Below are 20,724 nucleotides of genomic sequence, written 5' to 3'. Positions count from 1 at the left end.
TAAGCTGAAGGTACCAGAAAAATTTAGATTGGTGGAGGTCATATTCCATTTGTAAGTCTTTAAAGGATTTCAACAGCCCCTCTTGTAGGACATCCCCCGTGTCGAAATTCCAATGCAGTCCCAGGCGGAAAACCCACAAAGGCTGCCACCTGTGGGAACTGGGTCCCCCACCACAATGGGGACTCCATTGTAAGTTTGGCAGCCCACCCCATAGATCTATGTCAATGCCTTCAGCACAGCCTGAGTGGTGGAAGGTAGAGGGTGGGGAGTACGCCTCCATACAGTGTGAGGTAATTTAGCGTGACCAATTACCCACCTCCCCAAGGCATAGGCTGGATCATCAAATCCACAAGAATATCAATCATTCAGGACGAGGAGGTGGGCCACCCAGATGTAAAGAAGCATTTTGGGGTGGCCACCACCCCCACCGCCCCAACCCCCCCTCCACCACTGAATGCAGGTCTACAACGTTTCCCCAGGGACACCCACAGGGTCCCCCTCCCCAAAGTAAGGCCCCAGGATCAAGGAGTATAGATTAAATTTGTAAGCATTGGCCCTAGCCATTGTAATAAACACTCCCGGATATTTCAATCCGTTCTAGAGTATCTTCAACCTGGAAGCCCAGGACATAGACTGATGGCAGGAGGCTATTTGTTAGATAGCCGATTTGTACTCATTCATACGAAGACCAGAGTAGGTCTCAAAGGTCTGCATCATTTGGAGGGCACGGGCCACGATTCCTCTGGACTGGCCAAAAACAAAAGGACATCATCCACACAGAAGGATATCTTATTGCTCATCCCCTCAGACAACTGAAATCCCTGGAACAAAGCGCCCACCCGCACCCAGGCTGCCAACGGTTCAATGGCAAGCTCGAATAGGCTAGGGGAAAGAGGACAACCCTGGGGAATCCCCCTCCGGGTACTAAACCAGGTGGAGACAGTCCCCACAACCCACACCTGCGGAACCGGGTTGGTGTACAGCAGGTGGCTATAGCTAATGAGTGTGGGCCAAACCCAGAGCGGCGGAGCGGGGCAAACTGTCTGGGTTGAATGCTTTTTGGAAGTCAACCATAAGGAGTGCTCCTGTCTCAGATTTCTGTCTCAGAGTTCCTGGCTCAGATTTAGAGCATTGCAGTCCCTCCATATGTAAGGCATGGTAGCTCGATGGGGCATAAGTTCAAATTGGTTGGGGTGAATTAACTGTGGAACCACCCCAGCCAGCCAAGTAGCCAGCATCTTAGCCCAAATCTTTACTTCAGTAATCAGCAGAGATATCACCCTATACTCTTCGCTTTGGGAGGCTGGGTTTCAAGTCTTGTGCCTCATTGAACATGCTTAGCAACAAGGGACCTTAGAATGCCTGAGCAGGTGCCAGAATTCAGCTCGAAATCCTTTGGCTCCGGGCACTTTACCCGCATGGAGCTGACCCAATGCCGTCCTCATCGCCTTGCTAGTAACCTTCGCCAAAGAATCTCTTGCTTCAGATGTCAAGTGGGGTAGCAGCACATCTGCCACAAACTGTTTAAGGTCCTCAGAAATGGGGTGCGGTTCCGCCCCTTATAGGTTGCCATAATAAGTTGCAAACTCAGCCACTATACCTGCACTACCAATAATGCGCATGCCACCGCCACCTTCCAGAAACGCCACTGGGGTCCCAGATTGCCAGGGGCGCAGAGCCAGTGCAGAGTTTTGCTTGCTTTATCGCCCCATTGGTATATGCAGCTAAGAGTGGCCAACCACGCTGCTCTAGCTTCCTGCGTAAGCTCCTGCTTTAGGACTAGTTGGGTGTGCTGGGAGTCCCGGAGGAACTTCTCCTGCATCATGTCAATATATTGCCTCTCCAAGGAGAGCACTTGTGTTTCAAGGTCATCCACTCGTCAGTGAATTTGAGTCCACTGGCTCTTGCAGAAACTTATTATGTCTCAGAGAAGTGTGGCCTTCTGGGCCTCCCACAAGATCCCAGGGGATTCCTCCGAGCCGAGGTTCTCCTTGGAGAAAATCTGACACATCTGCACACATGCGTCCCTGAATTCCTCCCCCGCCACCTGTTCAATCTCAATCCCATCGCCGCCCAGGGAGTGCCTAATCCACCTCCATCAATAAGGGAGAGTGATCAGAAAGACCTGTCACCATCAAGCGTATATTTCAAGTGTGGTGGGCTCCAGAATAAAAGGTATATCCCCTCTCCGATGGATGGTCCAGACGTCAACCGCCATCATATTATGTAAAAACCCAGACTGCAGCTTGGGGACTCCTCCAGCAGTGGAGGGCACGCTGGAGCGATCGAATCCAGGGTCACAGACTATGCTAAGGGCCCCCCAGGAATCACAGCCCCTTGGGTATCTCTTGAAGAAGAGTGCCTAGTATGTTTAAAAAGGTAGCGGTCAAAGGGGGAGGGACATAAACACAGAGAATGGATATTGAGGAACCCCCCCTCAATGTGTCAGATATTGCTACATATCTACCCATGCTGTCATGCCACGTCTGCATCACCGTCAGGAGAACCTGCCTTTGTACCAAGACGGCCACCTCCGATGAAGCCTGAATGATAAACCTGGAAGTAAACCCCCCGGGCAGTTGTTACCCTTAGGTGTGTCTCTTGGAGCAAAAGGATATCTGCGCCATTATAATGAGCCTACCCAAGCTCTGCACCTGGCTTGTAAATTTTATCTAGCAGTCCGTTTACATTCCAGGAAAGGAATGACAGTGCCTTTGGTGGCCTCATATCACTTCTCTCCCCCATGAGGTCCAATCTGGAGTAAAAAGAAGTGCATGGTCAATGTCTGAAATGGTAATAGGACAACAGGTTGGGCAATCCCAGTGATGCATAAAACAAATTGTGGGATCGAATTCACAAACTCACCTACCCCTAACCTTCCTTCCTGGAACCCTCCCATACTTCGCAAACTAGAGGTACCTCTCGGGATGAAGCTAAATGGGCTATACAAGATATCCCTTTTCCCCTTAAGAGCTAACCCCACCAGATCTTAATAACCTAACCCCTCAATTTAATATAGAATAAGAACTTCCTAAGAATAGGAAGCAATAGGATAGACAGGGGGTGGTGTTGATAAGACAAGCAGCTATTGTAATCACTCTCACCATGTCAACACATATATCAGTGCTGTGGCAGTTAGTCCAGTGTTTCAAAATGTTTGGTGGAGGGCTTGGTGTATGTGTAATGGACGAACCAGATAAGAGTGCACCCTCTGTGGCCATGGAGGCATGATGTCTCTCGAGGGTTCTCTAAGGCCCCAGGGACCTGGCCCTACTGGCACTGCATCTCAGACATTTTTAGCAGCCTTGCACCATCCACCTGAGGAACACCCCAGCCCCCTCCCTCTTCTCTCTCACTCCATCCCGCTCCAGCCCCTCCCTAAGAGCGGGAAGGTCCCCTGTCATGGAGATTGGGGCGCTCCTCAATCCAATCCCAAATGGCTTCAGGAGTGTCAAAAAAACAGCGTCTTAATCCGAAAGAGGAGCTTCAGGCAGGCCGGAAAGAGCAGCATGTACTTTATAGCCATGGCCTAAGTTTCTGCTTAGCTCTTGGAATGAGCACTGTTGTTGTTGGAACTTTTGGGTATAGTCAGGAACAATCATCACGGGAGAGGGGTGGCACAACAGGGAGCCCACTAGTCATGCCGCCTGGATGATCGTGTTGCGGTCTGCAAAGTTGAGAACCTGGGCAATGAAGGGCCAAGGTGGAGCCCCCACTAGTGGCTTAGCCGTCAAGGTGTGGTGGGCGAGGTCCCTTCTGCACCTTCAGGGATGCCCACAATGCAGGGGTTATTGCGTCTAGATCTGCCCTCTGCATCCTCCAGACGGGCCTCCATGTGGTTGACTTGGCGCTGCAGGGTAACGAGGCGGGTCTTATGTGACTTAACAGTATCTTCAGTTTCGGAGACCCTGCTTTCAACCTCCGTGACTCAGTGCACCTTGTTCCATAAGTCTTGGTGAATCAAGGCAAGGTCGACTTTGAGTTCACCCATCTTGCCTTCTAGGGTGTCATGGAGTTCTTTAATCGCCTGCTGAATGGCAGAGTTTTGAGGATTCTTGCCCTGCTGGGTCTCTCCACCCCGCTGCGCCAGCTTCTTCTACCGGTAGGGCATTGTTAGAAATGGGGTTTTTGGTTGGCAGTCAGGTTACCCCCTGTCCAAGCAAAAGCCCTCACTCTAGTCAGGGTAAGTCACACACAATCCAAGATTATCCTGTGCCCACCCTCTGGTAGCTTGGCACGAGCAGTCAGGCTTAACTTAGAAGGCAATGTGTAAAGTATTTGTGCAATAAATCATACAATACCACCATATAGCACCACAAAAATACACCACACAGTGTTTAGAAAAATATATAATATTTATCAGGATAATTGTAGGTCAAAAAGAATAAGGTTGCAATGGAAAATTGTAGAAATATCACGAAAAAGTGACATATAGGCCCTCATTCTGACCTTGGCGGGCGGCGGAGGCCGACCGCCAAAGTCCCGCCGTCAAGTTACCGTTCCGCGGTCGAAAGACCGCGGCGGTAATTCTGACTTTCCCGCTGGGCTGGCTGGCGGTCTCCTTCAGACCGCCAGCCAGCCCAGCGGGAAAGAGGCTTCCACGATGAAGCCGGCTCGGAATCGAGCCGGCGGAGTGGAAGCTGTGCGACGGGTGCAGTTGCACCCGTCGCGTATTTCACTGTCTGCGCAGCAGACAGTGAAATACTTGTAGGGGCCCTCTTACGGGGGCCCCTGCAATGCCCATGCCAGTGGCATGGGCACTGCAGGGGCCCCCAGGGGCCCCGCGACCCCCCCTACCGCCATCCGGATCTCGGCGGTCCGACCGCCGGGATCTGGATGGCGGTAGGGGGGGTCGGAATCCCCGCGGCGGTGCAGCAAGCTGCGCCGCCGCGGAGGATTCAATGGGGCCGCGGTACACTGGCGGGACCCCGCCAGTGGTGCCGGTCCGACCGCGGCTTTACCGCCGCGGTCGGAATCCCCATTGGAGCACCGCCGGCTTGTCGGCGGTGCTCCCGCGGTCCTCCGCCCTGGCGGTCAAAGACCGCCAGGGTCAGAATGAGGGCCAAAGTGTCTTAAGTCTTTAGAATATAAACAAAGTCTCTTTCAAGCACAAGTACCTGGTTGGGAGTGGAAAAATCTCCTCAGAGGGCCACAAGAGAAGAGGTGCGTGGAAAAAGGGTGTGTGCGTCGATTTCTCCCCAGCACACACAGACTTGCGTCGTTATTTTCCACGCGGGGAAGTCGGCGTCGTTTTCCGGCGCGCGGACAGTCTCTTTCTGTGGATCGCGGGGATTACCAGATGTCCCGGGTCTGTGTGTGGATTTTCCTGCTTGTTCTCCGGCTGCGCGTCGGTCTGCGGGGCTGTGCGTCGAAATTACGATCTCACGGCAGGCGTTGCGTCGATTTCTCCTCTAGACTTCGATCTGCGGTGCTGTGCCTTGAAATTACGATCTCACAGCAGGCGTTGCGTCGATTTCTCCTCTAGAGGTCGGGCGGCGTTGTCCTTGCGAGGCCGTGTGTCGGATCTTCGATCGTCCCAAGAGCGTTGCGTCGATCAGCGTCGGAGTGCAGTGTTTTTCTCGCCGCGAAACAAGCTGTGCGTCTAAATTTTCGCCGCACGGAGCGTCCAAGTAAAAGAGGGAAGTCTTTTTGGTCCTGAGACTTCAAGGAACAGGAGGCAAGCTCTATCCAAGCCCTTGGAGAGCACTTCCACAGCCAGACAAGAGTTCAGCAAGGCAGCAGGGCAACAGCAAGGCAGCAGTCCTTTGTAGAAAGCAGGCAGGTGAGTCCTTTGAGCAGCCAGGCAGTTCTTCTTGGTAGGATGTAGTTTCTGGTTCAGGTTTCTTCTCCAGCAAGTGTCTGATGAGGTAGGGCAGAGGCCCTGTTTTATACCCAAATGTGCCTTTGAAGTGGGGGAGACTTCAAAGAGTGGCTAAGAAGTGCACCAGGTCCCCTTTCAGTTCAATCCTGTCTGCCAGGGTCCCAGTAGGGGGTGTGGCAGTCCTTTGTGTGAGGGCAGGCCCTCCACCCTCCCAGCCCAGGAAGACCCATTCAAAATGCAGATGTATGCAAGTGAGGCTGAGTACCCTGTGTTTGGGGTGTGTCTGAGTGAATGCACAAGGGGCTGTCAACCAAGCCCAGCCAGACGTGGATTGTAAGGCACAGAAGGATTTAAGTGCAAAGAAATGCTCACTTTCTAAAAGTGGCATTTCTAGAATAGTAATATTAAATCCGACTTCACCAGTCAGTAGGATTTTGTATTACCATTCTGGCCATACTAAATATGACCTTCCTGCTCCTTTCAGATCAGCAGCTGCCACTTCACCAGTGTATGAGGGCAGCCCCAATGTTAGCCTATGAAGGGAGCAGGCCTCACAGTAGTGTGAAAACGAATTTAGGAGTTTTACACTACCAGGACATATAACTACACAGGTACATGTCCTGCCTTTTACCTACACAGCACCCTGCCTTAGGGGTTACCTAGGGCACACCTTAAGGGTGACTTATATGTAGAAAAAGGGGAGTTCTAGGCTTGGCAAGAACTTTTAAATGCCAAGTCGAGGTGGCAGTGAAACTGCACACACAGGCCTTGCAATGGCAGGCCTGAGACAAGGAAAAGGGGCTACTTAAGTGGGTGGCACAACCAGTGCTGCTGGCCCACTAGTAGCATTTAATTTACCAGCCCTAGGCACATAAAGTGCACCTTACTAGGGACTTATAAGTAAATTAATAGTCCAATCAGGTATGATTCCAGGTTACCATGTTTTAGGGGAGAGAGCATATGCACTTTAGCCCTGGTTAGCAGGGGTAAAGTGCGCAGAGTCTATAAACCAGCAAAAACAGTGTCCAAAAAGTGGTGGGAGGCAGGCAAAAAGTTAGGGGTGACTAACCTAAGGCTGTCAGGTCTAACATGTGTCCCCCCCAGCTGAAAGTGGGGAGAGCTACCCGACCTCCTGGGAGCTCTCATCGCTAAGGCGGAAGTACCTGGAGAGACCATCAGCATTGGCGTGGTCAACCCCTGGGCGATGTTCCACCGTAAAGTCCATCCCCTGTAGGGAAATGGACCACCTCAAGAGTTTTGGATTCTCACCCCTCATCTGCATGAGCCATCTGAGGGGCCTGTGGTCTGTCTGAACCCAGAAGTGAGTCCCAAACAGGTAGGGTCTTAGCTTCTTCAGTGCCCAGACCACAGCAAAAGCTTCTCTCTCAATAGCACTCCACCTCTGTTCCCGTGGTAATAGCCTTCTGCTAATAAAGTCTACCGGTTGATCTCTGCCCTCCTCATTCAGCTGTGCTAGGACTGCCCCTATGCCATGCTCTGAAGCGTCTGTCTGCACGATAAATTCCTGGGAGTAGTCCGGGGCCATGAGCACGGGGGCTGTGCACATGGCTTCCTTCAGGGCGTCAAAGGCTTTCTGACAAGCCTCTGTCCAATTCACCAACCTAGGTTGTTTCTTGGAAGTGAGTTCTGTCAAGGGTGTTACAATGGTACCATAGCCCTTGACAAATCTGCGGTAGTATCCTGTGAGGCCTAGAAAGGCTCTCACCTCAGTCTGCGTTTGTGGTGGTTGCCAGGCCTTGATAGTTTCAATCTTGGCCTGGAGTGGCTGCACCTTGCCACCACCCACTAGGTGTCCCAAGTACACCACGGAACCCTGCCCAATCTGGCACTTACTAGCCTTGATGGTCAGGCCTGCCTGTTGCAGGGCCTGAAGCACCTCCTTGAGGTGAAGCAGGTGCTCCTCCCAGCTGGAACTGTAGACAGCTATGTCATCCAGGTAGGCTGCACAGAAGGCATCCTTGCCAGCTAGGACCCCGTTAACCAACCGTTGGAAGGTAGCGGGGGCATTTTTCAACCCAAACGGCATCACCCGGAACTGGTAATGGCCATCAGGGGTTGAAAATGCGGATCTTTCCTTAGCCCCCTCAGTCAGGGCGATCTGCCAGTACCCTGAAGTAAGATCAAACGTACTCAGGAACTTGGCAGCGCCTAGCCTGTCCACGAGCTCATCAGCTCAGGGGATGGGGTGAGCATCAGTCCGTGTGACTGAGTTGAGACCCCGGTAGTCCACACAGAACCGGAGTTCTGGCTTCGCACCTGGGGCAGTAGCCTTAGGGACCAACACCACTGGGCTGGCCCAGGGACTACTGGATTTCTCGATAACCCCTAGAGTCAATATCTTGGAGACCTCCTCCTTGATGCTGGCCTTCACCTTATCCGAAAACCTGTAAATTTTGTTCTTCACAGGGAGACTGTCACCAGTGTCAATATCATGAACACAGAGGTGGGTCAGTCCAGGAGTAAGGGAGAACAGGGGGGAGAACTGCTCCAACAGCTCATAGCAGTCTCCTTTCTGGTTTAGAGTCAGGGAGTCAGACAGAATGACCCCGCTTACTGACCCATCACCTTCTTGGGCAGAGAGGAGGTCGGGGAGAGGTTCACTCTCCTCTTCCATTCCTTCATCTGTGACCAGAAGCATGTTGATCTCCGACCTCTCAAAATGAGCTTTTAGTCGGTTCACATGGAGCACCCTTAGGGGATTCCTAGGGGTTTGGAGGTCCACTAGGTAAGTGGCCTCCCCTTTCCGCTCCTTTATTTCAAATGGGCCAGACCAGCGGTCCTGGAGAGCTCTGGGCTCTACTGGCTCCATTACCCACACTTTGTCTCCAGGTTGAAACTCTACCAGGGTGGCCTTCTGGTCATACCAGTGTTTCATTACCTCTTGACTGGCCTCAAGGTTACTTTGGGCCTCTTTCCAGAAGCGGGTCATCTGGTTGCGGAGGGCCAACATATAGCTGACCACATCCTGAGGGGGTGTCTTTGGAGCTTTCTCCAATCCCTCCTGGACAATGCTTAAGGGTCCCCTGACAGGGTACCCGTAGAGAAGCTCAAAGGGACTGAACCCTACCCCCCTCTGGGGGACCTCTCTGTAAGCAAAGAGAAGGCATGGTAAGAGGACGTCCCACTTACGCCTCATGGCCTCAGCGAGGCCACCAATCATGCCTTTCAGGGTCTTGTTGAATCTCTCCACAAGACCATTAGACTGGGGGTGATAGGGGGTGGTGAACTTGTAAGTTACACCACACGCATCCCACAGAGACTTCATGTATGCAGACATGAAGTTAGTGCCTCTGTCAGACACTATTTCCTTGGGGAATCCCACACGGGTAAATATCCCCATCAGGGTTCTGGCCACCACTGGTGCAGTTACGATCCTCAGAGGGATTGCCTCTGGGTAACGGGTGGCATGGTCCACCAAAACCAGGATGAACCTGTTGCCTAAGGCAGTTTTGGGGTCCAAGGGACCAACAATGTCGATGCCCACCCTTTCAAAGGGGGTGCCAACGACAGGAAGTGGAATCAGGGGGGTTTTAACCCTTTTTCCTGCTTTACCATTGGCCTGGCAGGTAGGACACGATCTGCAGAACTTATCTGAGTGTGTCCTCATTTTGGGCCAATAAAAGTGGGTGACAAGCCTGTTAAAGGTCTTGCCCTGCCCCAAATGTCCTGCCAGGGGAATGTCGTGAGCCAGCCCCTGTAGGAAGGTTCGGTAACATTGGGGGACCACCAGCATACGTGCTGCCCCAAAGGCCGGAACCTTAGGCTCACTGTAGAGGAGATCATTCTCCCAATATAGGTGGTGATCGCCAGAGGCGTCGCCTGCTGCCTGGTTTGAGGCTTGTTTCCTCAAACCTTCCAGAGTGGGACATTCTTTCTGCGCCTTGCAGAATTCCTCCCTGGTTGGTCCACCCTCAACTTGCCAGCCAGCAAGCTCAGGTAAGTCACCTAGGGCGGCAATGTCTTCCCCAGTTGGCTCGGGAGCCTCCTCCTCAGGAGCCCCGTCAGCCACTGTGGGAACTTCTGGGGCCGGTTTCCCGCGCCCCTGGTCCCTCCTCCTGGCAGCTCTCTGGGCCATCGTTCCAGGCTCCAGATGCCCTTGGCTTCCCTCTCGGTCAGCCATGGACCGTGTGGTCATGCAGACCCACTCAGGTAACCCTAACATCTCCAGGTGAGACCTGAGCTCCACTTCTTTCCAAGCAGTGTGCTCAAGATCATTGCCTAACAGACAATCTACAGGCATGGCAGGACTCACAGCTACTTTCAGAGTACCAGAGACCCCCCCCACTCAAAGGGAACCAGAGCCACCGGTAGGTGACTCTCGCGATTGTCAGCGACTCTGACCTGGTGGAATGTATTAGGTACTATCTGCTCTGTTGACACCAGCTGACTCTTGATAGTAGTCATACTGGCTCCTGTGTCACGCAGAGCCTCCACCTTCTGCCCATCAATGGTGACCCACTGCCGGTACTTGGAAGTATTTTTGGGCATGTGGGCCTGGGGCATCATTTCTCATTCTCCCAGGGACACTAGGGAAATCTCTACCTGCTCCCCAAAGCTACTTGGGTCCATCTCCCCCCCGAGCGCTACACTAGTCAACCCAGGTGCCTGTCCGGTAGTGGACGGTGCCCTCTTAGGGCACTGTGGATCGCCTTTGTAGTGACCATACTGGTAACACTCCATGCATTTGGCGCTAGATTTCCCTGACTTGTCATATGTCCCTGGCTTTTTCCCAAATTTGGAAAAGGAAGGGTTGCCACCCCCTTCCTGGGAATTCTTTTGGGGGCCTTTGGAAAGTTCCTTATCCGCAAGTTTATCTCCCCCCTCTTTCTTCTGTTGGGAACCCTGACCACCCTTTTGGGAGTCCCCCCCAGGTACCTTCTTGGACACTCTGGTGCTAACCCAGAGGTCCGCCTCCTCAGCAAGCTTCCTGGGATCAGTCAGCTTACTATCCACTAGGTGCTGGCGCAACTCTGTATAAGTAGTATTAAGCATATGCTCTCTCAGAATCAAGTCATATAAACCTTTATAATCTGCTACTTTGTTGCCCCGCACCCATCCATTCAGTGCCTTACTGGAGAAATCAAAGAAATCTACCCATGTTTGTGTGGTTTGTTTGGTGCTGTCCCTGAACCTCTGACGGTATCCCTCAGGGGTCAGCCCAAACTTGGCAAGTAAAGTGGCTTTCTGAAGTGGGTATGTGTTTTGATCAGGTTGATCCAATGTGAGAAGTGTGTCCCTCCCCAATGGCGGCACATAACCCCACATAGCTACCCCCCATTGCCCTTCAAGAACCTCATGAGCCCTTAGTGCAACTTCATAAGCAGCTAACCATTTATCTATGTCATCTCCCACCACAAAACTGGGCACCACATTTTTGGGTATACGAACCTTCTTTTCTCCAGCAGGTCCTGTCTGTATGCTGCCACCATTATTGCTGGATTCAGACTGCCTCGCCTTGATCTCCAGCTCCTTGAGACTCAGTTCATGAGCCAACAATAGTTTCTTTTCAGCCAAAGCTCTTTCAGCTTCCACTTGTTTGGCTGCTCTTTCAGCTTCCGCTTGTTTGGCTGCCCTTTCAGCTTCTGCTTGAATCTGTTTGGCTGTTCTTTCAGCTTCACTTTGTTTGGCTTCTCTCTCTGCCCTCCTCTCCTCCTGTTGAGCCTCAATTTTCAGTTTTGCCATTTGCAATTGGAACTCCCTTTCCTCTCTCCTTTCCTCTGCGGTCAGGCTTTGCATAAAGACACTGCTCCCTGGTCTGGAAGGGGGCACAATTGCAGTGGTAACACCATCCACAGATAGTGAAAATTCCTCTGAGGGGCCATGTTCTGGCTCCTCTTCCTCATCATCCTCTAAATGGGCTTCTGCCCAGGCCCTCAGCGCCACTTGAAAGTCCTCCTTTCTGGAGGCCCCTTGGGTGGGTACCCTCAATGCCCTGCAGAATCCTCTTAGTTGTTTGACCATATATGCATCCAACTGGACTAGGTCAAATTCCCTTATCTGAGACCCAGTCAGAGACATGTTGAGTGAGGATTTAGTTTTTGAAAATTGTCAGGAAAAAAATTGGGTTTTCAAAAAGAGATAAAAACCAAGTTGACCTTCAACTGTGGGTAGGTAGTGAAATACTTAGCTACTGTATGTCACTGCACAAATACAAGTCCTATCCTCACCGCTGATCACCAATGTTAGAAATGGTTTTTTTGGTTGGCAGTCAGGTTACCCCCTGTCCAAGCAAAAGCCCTCACTCTAGTCAGGGTAAGTCACACACAATCCAAGATTATCCTGTGCCCACCCTCTGGTAGCTTGGCATGAGCAGTCAGGCTTAACTTAGAAGGCAATGTGTAAAGTATTTGTGCAATAAATCATACAATACCACCATATAGCACCAGATGTCCCGGGTCTGTGCGTGGATTTTCCTGCTTGTTCTCCGGCTGCGCGTCGGTCTGCGGGGCTGCGCGTCGAAATTACGATCTCACGGCAGGCGTCGCGTCGATTTCTCCTCTAGACTTCGATCTGCGGGGCTGCGCCTTGAAATTACGATCTAACGGCAGGCGTCGCGTCGATTTCTCCTCTAGAGGTCGGGCGGCGTTGTCCTTGCGAGGCCGTGCGTCGGATCTTCGATAGTCCCAAGAGCATCGCGTCGATCAGCGTCGGAGTGCGGCGTTTTTCTCTCCGCGAAACAAGCTGTGCGTCGAAATTTTCGGCGCACGGAGCGTCCAAGTAAAAGAGGGAAGTCTTTTTGGTCCTGAGACTTCAAGGAACAGGAGGCAAGCTCTATCCAAGCCCTTGGAGAGCACTTTCACAGCCAGACAAGAGTTCAGCAAGGCAGCAGGGCAACAGCAAGGCAGCAGTCCTTTGTAGAAAGCAGGCAGGTGAGTCCTTTGAGCAGCCAGGCAGTTCTTCTTGGCAGGATGTAGTTTCTGGTTCAGGTTTCTTCTCCAGCAAGTGTCTGATGAGGTAGGGCAGAGGCCCTGTTTTATACCCAAATGTGCCTTTGAAGTGGGGGAGACTTCAAAGAGTGGCTAAGAAGCGCACCAGGTCCCCTTTCAGTTCAATCCTGTCTGCCAGGGTCCCAGTAGGGATTACCATTCTGGCCATACTAAATATGACCTTCCTGCTCCTTTCAGATCAGCAGCTGCCACTTCACCAGTGTATGAGAGCAGCCCCAATGTTAGCCTATGAAGGGAGCAGGCCTCACAGTAGTGTGAAAACGAATTTAGGAGTTTTACACTACTAGGACATATAACTACACAGGTACATGTCCTGCCTTTTACCTACACAGCACCCTGCCTTAGGGGTTACCTAGGGCACATCTTAAGGGTGACTTATATGTAGAAAAAGGGGAGTTCTAGGCTTGGCAAGAACTTTTAAAGGCCAAGTCGAGGTGGCAGTGAAACTGCACACACAGGCCTTGCAATGGCAGGCCTGAGACAAGGAAAAGGGGCTACTTAAGTGGGTGGCACAACCAGTGCTGCTGGCCCACTAGTAGCATTTAATTTACCAGCCCTATGCACATAAAGTGCACCTTACTAGGGACTTATAAGTAAATTAATAGTCCAATCAGGTATGATTCCAGGTTACCATGTTTTAGGGGAGAGAGCATATGCACTTTAGCCCTGGTTAGCAGGGGTAAAGTGCGCAGAGTCTATAAACCAGTAAAAACAGTGTCCAAAAAGTGGAGGGAGGCAGGCAAAAAGTTAGGGGTGACTACCCTAAGGCTGTCAGGTCTAACAGGCATATTTAGTGAATTTGTCCATTTTAGTTTGAGATAACACAGCAGAAGGCTTGTCTGTCGCTATATTGCTCTTGTGACCAGTTGCTGCAAGCCCTCAGCATGGGGATACTCCAGTGAATGTAGATCTGTCTCCCTTCTCAGCTCCGACCCCTCACTCCACTTCTCAGCAGAGGGCTCCCTTTAGAGGGTGTCACAAGCCCCTCTCTGCCTGGGAGCCAGTCTGGACTCCCTCAGTCTCCCTCCCCCGCTCCCGCAGGAGGTGTGGTTTTCCTCATAATTCGGTTATATCATCAGGTGTGGGGGACTCACAGGGTCCTTCCCCTCCAGAGTGACCACCCCAGTCACTCTCCTGCGAAATTGTTGCATACTCTAATGGGGGATCTAGCAGCCGAGGACCTAACACTCATCAGCTCGTCACCAGTGACCCAAAATGACACCAACCCGGCCCACTTCATCTGCGCCTCTCACGTCGCCCATAGTGCCAAGCAGTCTTTACCTCCGGGGAACTCACATTGTGGGTCCAGCAGTAGGCATCTTCAGGGCTCCAATTCTAGCAGCAGCCTCTTGTTGCTGTGAAGCTTGAGGTGAGGGGCACACGCCGCAGGGCCTCCAATTTCAGCCCTGGGGCCTGGCTGACCCATTGCAACATGGATCAGCAGATCTTCAGGTCGCTCTGTAGCCTTTGCCGGTCTAGTGCCCTTACTGCGGCGTTTGCTGCCCCGTTCCTTCCGAGTCAATACATCTGGCCCGGCGGTGCCTCGAGCAAGTGTGCAGCGGCTCTCTTAGTAAAAGTGGTCACCCCCACAGGAGGGGCCCCTGCCAGGAACACGGTTAAGATGGCAATTCCTGGCCCCAGCGAGCTCCACAGAAGAGGCTTGTGGGCCATCACTCGTGGAAATCACCCCGGGCTGCCAGGCACATGCCTCGTCTTCTCCTTACTTGCGGCTCCAGATTCTCACCCTGGTGCCGCTCCGCAGTGGTTCCGGGAGTCAGTGGCAATAATACTCAGGTGTCGCTAACTCTGAACTCTCGACTCGGGCAACCTGCCCCAGGGGGCTGGCAGCTAAATCCAGATTTTGGCGCCACACAGCTGAGCTCGGTTGGAGCACGTCCACCATGTTCGGCTGCTTGGCCACGCCCCTTTGGTTTTTTGATCGGTAATGTATTTGCTTCAACATAGGTATAGAGATATGCAGCTGCGAATTAATAACCATAGAGAGATCAATTAGTAACAAGTCGATACATTAATAAGATACATTAATAATAGCCACCTCTTTCTATCCAGTATTACATTTGAATAAAAATGCAAAGAGGACAATCAGTAATGCTCATCCGTTACTCTTCAATGTCATATTTTAACATTATTTTTTATGGCATTATTACACATCCGTTATTTATCTGATCTTGCTAACATAGCAGAATACACATTTTTGTCCACAGCTTACCTGGTTATGTATGCTCTAAAATTCAGAAAATGTCATAGTTTAGAATTCGTATTCTCCTTTGGTAAGCTACCCTACAGTTTAAGATACTGCTTCCTATAGGCATCATTCCAATGTGACTGCTTTTTAATGGGTATTAATATACCATATATTTGTGTTCACATAAAACTTATTGTTGAGTGGGACAAGCTGCTCCTCAAACACTTAATGTAAATAAATTCTGAAGTATTGTGTTTAAGTGGTTGTAGTAACCAGTGCAACCAGTTAGGTTTATGAAGGTTGCAGAAAGGCAGTGCTCAGTGATCAAAGAGTGGCAAAGAGTAAAGTAAGAAGTGTGTTTTTATAATAGGTTTCTAGTGGCAGGCGCAGTAGACTAAGGATGAGTCAAATCAAATTACTATGCTAGTCAGTACTGTATAATCACAATAAGGTCTTGTTTCTTCACGTTCTGCTTTTGTCAGCTGGGCTTGTCGCTTAGGAAGGTTTGGAGTCCCTCTCACTGTAGTGCCATTTGAGAAAGAAAATTACAAAATAATAAATAATTAAAAGCCAATTAGGCTATATGAAAAACCAAAGCCTCTTACTGGACAAAAGTAGAAGCAGAGTAAGTAAAAGACAACATGTATTTATGTATTTATTTATATAAGAACCTATATAGTGCATTCAAGCCCAACAGGTGTATGGGCACTTTATACTGAAACAGAGACCCTTATGGTTACATCATGTGGTTTGGAAACTAAGTGGCGGACAAATTATTGAATTAGATTATTGCTAAAGAGAAGGTGGGTAATCACAATTAAATAAGTTTGGGTTGAAGTGGAAGATATTGTTGATAAGCCCCAGAGTTTCAGGAATGTCATGGACAGGTGAGTCTTGAGTTGTTTCCTGAAAGGCAGGAAAAGAGTCAGTTTCCTCAAAGATGCTCCTAAAGAGTTTTAGCCTGATGTGTGGCCCCAGAGGAAGATTGCCTGCTGGTGATGGGCATCTTGAATTTTGGAATGCTTAAGAAAATAGAGCATTGGCTTCTTAAGCCTCTTGACCTTTCTGGTGAGTAATTGTGTGAGGTATGGAAGATTCTTGTTATGCAGTACCTTGGGAACAGTGACCCGTAGTTTGAGATTAATTCTTGCTGGGGTAGGTAGCTAGTGAGGGTCTTTGAGAATAGGTGTCTTATGATGATATTTTGTAGCTCCATGTATCAGACTTGATGTTGAGTGTAAAATAACTTTGAGTTAGATCACAATTGCACTACCAAACATTAGGACCTTATTTTCAGCTTGTACTATGGGATCATCCATCTCAAAAGTGACGGGTATCACTTCCGTCATATCACAAGTGTCATAGGTTAAAATGCACTTGTACTACAGAGGATGGGATATCCACCACTTTTGTGTTGGAGTATCCAGTCTGCCAAACTGGAAATAAGATCCTTAGTCTTACTGGCTTGACAGTACAGCTATCGCCAGACAACTATGTGAGCATCACTAGAGAGTGGCTTTTGCTCTGTTCACATGTTGGGTGCCATGTTTTGATTGGGCAGAAGTTGTGTGATACCACAAAAAGGTGCTTTCTCTCCACACAGCTGTGATCATTTTGTTTGTTAATCCAGTGGCCTACTCTTGAACTTTCAGGGACACACACATGGCATTGGAATGTATTAGAGTGTCTTAGATTACTTGATAATTTATGTTGTTTTCTATGGCAGCAGCATTGATGGGGCAGTCATTACCTATATGGTTTTTTAGACGTGGCTTGACAGTGCAACTGTCACATGACCTTTTAACCTCCATATTATTCTACAATTCTTTGTTTCCACACAAATTCATATCTATTCCCATGCTATTAACTTGTAATGCTTCACATTACCATACAGCATTCTTTTAAAGCCAGACCCACTTGCATTACCAATGTTTTGTTTTATGGGTTGCCTCCAAGTAATAGGAGGGAATGTGCAAATTGTGCCCCAGTGGTGCACCATGACATTAGTAGCCCTTTGGCGCAGATTTCTTCTAACGCGCATTATTTTATGTTTGGAGCTGTAAGTGACAATGTTAATAAAATAGTGTTTCTGAACTTCCACACAAGACAAAGGGCCTGATTTAGAACTCGGCGGACGGGTCACTCCGTCACAGCGGTGATGGATATCTGTCTGCTGAAATCTAAATCCCATTATATTATATGGGATTTAGATTTTGTGGGACGGGATATCCATCACCGTTGTGATGGAGTAACCCTTTCGCCAAGTTCTCAATCAGGCCCTAAATCATTATTTGCTGTTGAAAATGGTTTCAATTGGACCTGGTTAACGTGCATGGTTTTCTTAATTAAAAATAATTCGTATTTTAAAAGCATGTGGGATTCTTTTGGTATCAAGGTGTGTTAAAGTGTCAAAATCCAAATAGCAACATAACACAGCTGCATAATGTGCTACTTAATGCTGCCTAAATTGGCTCTACTTGCCATATAGTTCAGTCACCCACTGATATAATTTGGAGCTCCGTTAATATATAATTCCTGAGATCCTAAATATACTTTTTTACTACGCTGAAATTCATACTGCCAAATATTATAGGGGGGGGTGAGTGAAAAAGTTAATTGGAAAGTTAAATTGAAGCAACCAGACGTTTTAGTATACCGTGTTGCGGAATTGTGGTAATTATTTCAAAGTCAAATTAGTTTAGTTTGGCTAACATTTTTGAATAACTCTGATAAACCTGTATTTTGAACTCATAACACTATCTGTTCTGACCCTTCTGCAGAATGCACTTCAGTGTAAACTCTAATTTTTGTTTGCTTTCAGTTCTGTGAATTCATCACAGTCTCCTGGATGAAGCATTTAGTCGGAAAAGTGGTTTGGATTTTGCTGGATTATGTGGACTGCGTGGCTATTTGCGCAAAGTTAAAATCTGCGTTAGAAACACAATATGAGTGTCCACAAATTTGCGAAATATTAGGTAATATCTCCCAGTGAGGAGAATTTTGATGATATTTTATATGTTGGCAGAAGGGTTGGGGTATATATTAAAAGTAACATATCACACCAAAAGTGACAGGTGGCTATGCTCCTCTCTAAGCTGCAGATGCCCCTCTTTCCGGTGCTCTATCCGTTAAAGCTACTGTGTATGGCTGAGTGTGGGTTTTTGGGTGGATGTACGTGGATGTATATTGACATGGGTTTACTTTCTTTTTTATATATGTGTATTTGTGTTTATGGATGATTGTGTATATAAATGTTTGTGTGTTTTCAAGTATGTATCTGTGCATTTACTCTGTTTTGGGACAGGAACATTCCCTGCATGGTGAACTGTTGTGCATCTCTACCCTTAGTCACTCAACTACGTATTAAACTGCCAAATTGAATAGAATTGATAGTACAGTCTCCAACACAGAAAGAGAAAAGTGAGGCTTAACTGAGGTCCCACCTCAACCTCTGTTCACTGTAATACAAAAAATGCTGTTGTAACCTGTTAGCAGTCTTTAAGTTATTTTCTAAGGGCTCCAAAAGATGTACATCACGGTCATTTTCAGATTTGGTCAAGGTGGGCTCACTCACGTAATGTGACATGCTTCATCATCTGCCACCTCGACCCACCCTGGTAAGGTGATACTACCAGGGCGGACTCAACCTCAGGTTGGACTTCCTTGAGGAAGTTCTTAGAAATTAAAGCTAGGCTGATCGAAGGTGAGGAAGATTCTAGGCCTTACGCTTCAGGAAATCTTATGACAGCCAGGTGCAGTGACCTCACTTCAAATTGCTTCTCTTTTGGATACCTGTGGTTGAATACTGCTGAATGTATTTGTTAGAAATCTAGTGCTTCAGTGCCAGTGAACTGATCATCTGACCCAGCCACACAAGCCATTTGCCCTGTTTGAATAATTTTTAGACTAGTGACTAGTACCAGTGCCTGCAGCAGTGCCTAAAGGGGCCATCCACTGAAGAAAACAATGTAATTCTCTAATTCTTCATCAGTAACAATCACCAACAATGAAGCATTCTAGAATTGTCTTTTATTAGATGGCATTGCTTGAGTTTCAAGACGTTTTGTGACATCACTCACCAGATGATCCCTTTAAGACATGAATATATGGCACCTGGGGAAAAGTGAAGGTTTTGACAGAAAATTTAAATAGTTGAGCTCAGCTGAATAAAACAGAAAAATGTCCATCCGACTTGTGGTAGGTCTCTGTGACTGAAAAATAATGACTTGAGTATGTAAGTGAAAACTGTCTGTGCTCATTTGTGCCTGTCACACTTATGGCAGCATGGAGACACCAATAGATACAAACTATAGTTAGGTAAGTGTCAGGTAAGTATCAGGTTTCTAAAGCTCGTGATTGCCCATAGGCATCTTGGCGCTAGTGTTTCCTAGGTGATAAGAGGAGAAAAGTCCTTATTTGTAAGCTTGAGAAAATGAAATAGACCAGATTACGATCTCAGATTCAGTGGCAAGGAGTTCCAAAGACTGGAGCGCAGTAGGAAAAACGTTTGCCACCCCACTTAGCTTTCTTTATTGTGGGGACGGCTGTAAGTTCGGCAAAGCTGGATCTAAGGTCCATCTTTATACTTTTTTAGCGCCACATTTGCGTCATTTTTTGACGCAAAAGCAGCGCAAACTTACAAAATACAACTGTATTTTGTAAGTTTGCGCCGCATTTGCGTTAAAAAGCAGCGCAAATGTGGCACTAAAAAAGTATAAATATGGGCCCAAGTGTGCGGCCAGGTGTATGCCAAATAAAATCCTTTTGATAATAATTCAGGCCTGTCTTATGATGAGCTTTGTGTACCAGAGAGAGTGCTTTAAAATTAATCTTTTCATTTACTGGTAGCCAATGCAGACTTCGAAAGGACTGAGAGACTGAAGCAACTTTAGGAATTTTCAGCAAAGTCCTGGCAGCTGCATTTTGAAGCATTTGAAGTTTTTTCAGCAGACGCTTTTGTGTGCCCAACTAAAAGGTATTTATTACAAGAGTCAATTTTTGAAATAACCAACTTCAACAAATGCAGGGGAATGAAAGGAAAAATATGTTTTAGAATCCTGAGAAGAATTAAGCAGGAAGACGTCATCTGGTTAATTTGGTCGGAAAAACATAGGCCCATATTTATACTTTTTTATCGCTGCATTTGCGTCATTTTTTTACCCAAAAACAGTGCAAACTTGCAAAATACAATTGTATTTTGCAAGTTTGCGCCGTTTTTGCATCAAAAAGCAGCGCAAATGCGGTGCTAAAAATGTATAAATATGGGCCATAATTTCTAATTGAAAATGACTCTCACGTTTCTGTTTCTTTGGACTGGGGAGGACTAAGATACCAAGTTAGAAGGCCACCAGGTCGCATTCCAAAAGGTAGTTTCCTTTCCAAAAAGTAGTACCTCAGTTTTGTCTGAGTTTCATTTCACACAGTCTTTCAGCATCAATTTGACTATGTACCCCATGCACTCCTTGAAAGTTTTAGTTGCTTCCTCTGTTTTGGATGAAAATGATACCACAATTTGAGTGTCACCTGCATAGGAAAGAACGAGAAGCCACAGATGCGGATTAGATTGGCTGGGAGGGGGGGGGTAACATAAATGTTAAACAAAGTGGGGCCGAGTGAAGACCCCTGGGCACCCCACATTGAAGAGAGAATGGTTCGGATACAGAATAACCTAGAGCGACCACTTGCTCTCTACCCTGCAAGAATGAACTCAGCAGGGCGAGCGCTTCATC

The 20,724-nt window shown here is 48.5% G+C and overlaps 1 protein-coding gene across 2 annotated transcripts in view; it reads left to right on the top strand.

Annotated features, from left to right (window-relative positions):
- Positions 1–20,724, top strand: part of ASB15 (ankyrin repeat and SOCS box containing 15) — a 137,864-nt gene that overhangs the window by 91,701 nt on the left and 25,439 nt on the right. For both annotated transcript variants that reach the window (XM_069229878.1, XM_069229879.1), the window contains one exon: positions 17,817–17,970. In XM_069229878.1, coding sequence (XP_069085979.1) covers positions 17,817–17,970 — 154 coding nt within the window. The remainder of the gene's footprint in view (positions 1–17,816; positions 17,971–20,724) is intronic.

This window comes from Pleurodeles waltl, chromosome 4_1 (assembly GCF_031143425.1).
Source record: "Pleurodeles waltl isolate 20211129_DDA chromosome 4_1, aPleWal1.hap1.20221129, whole genome shotgun sequence".
Taxonomy (NCBI): Eukaryota; Metazoa; Chordata; class Amphibia; order Caudata; family Salamandridae; genus Pleurodeles; species Pleurodeles waltl.
Note: the sequence above shows the minus strand (reverse complement) of the source record. Positions and strands in the feature narration are given on the sequence as shown.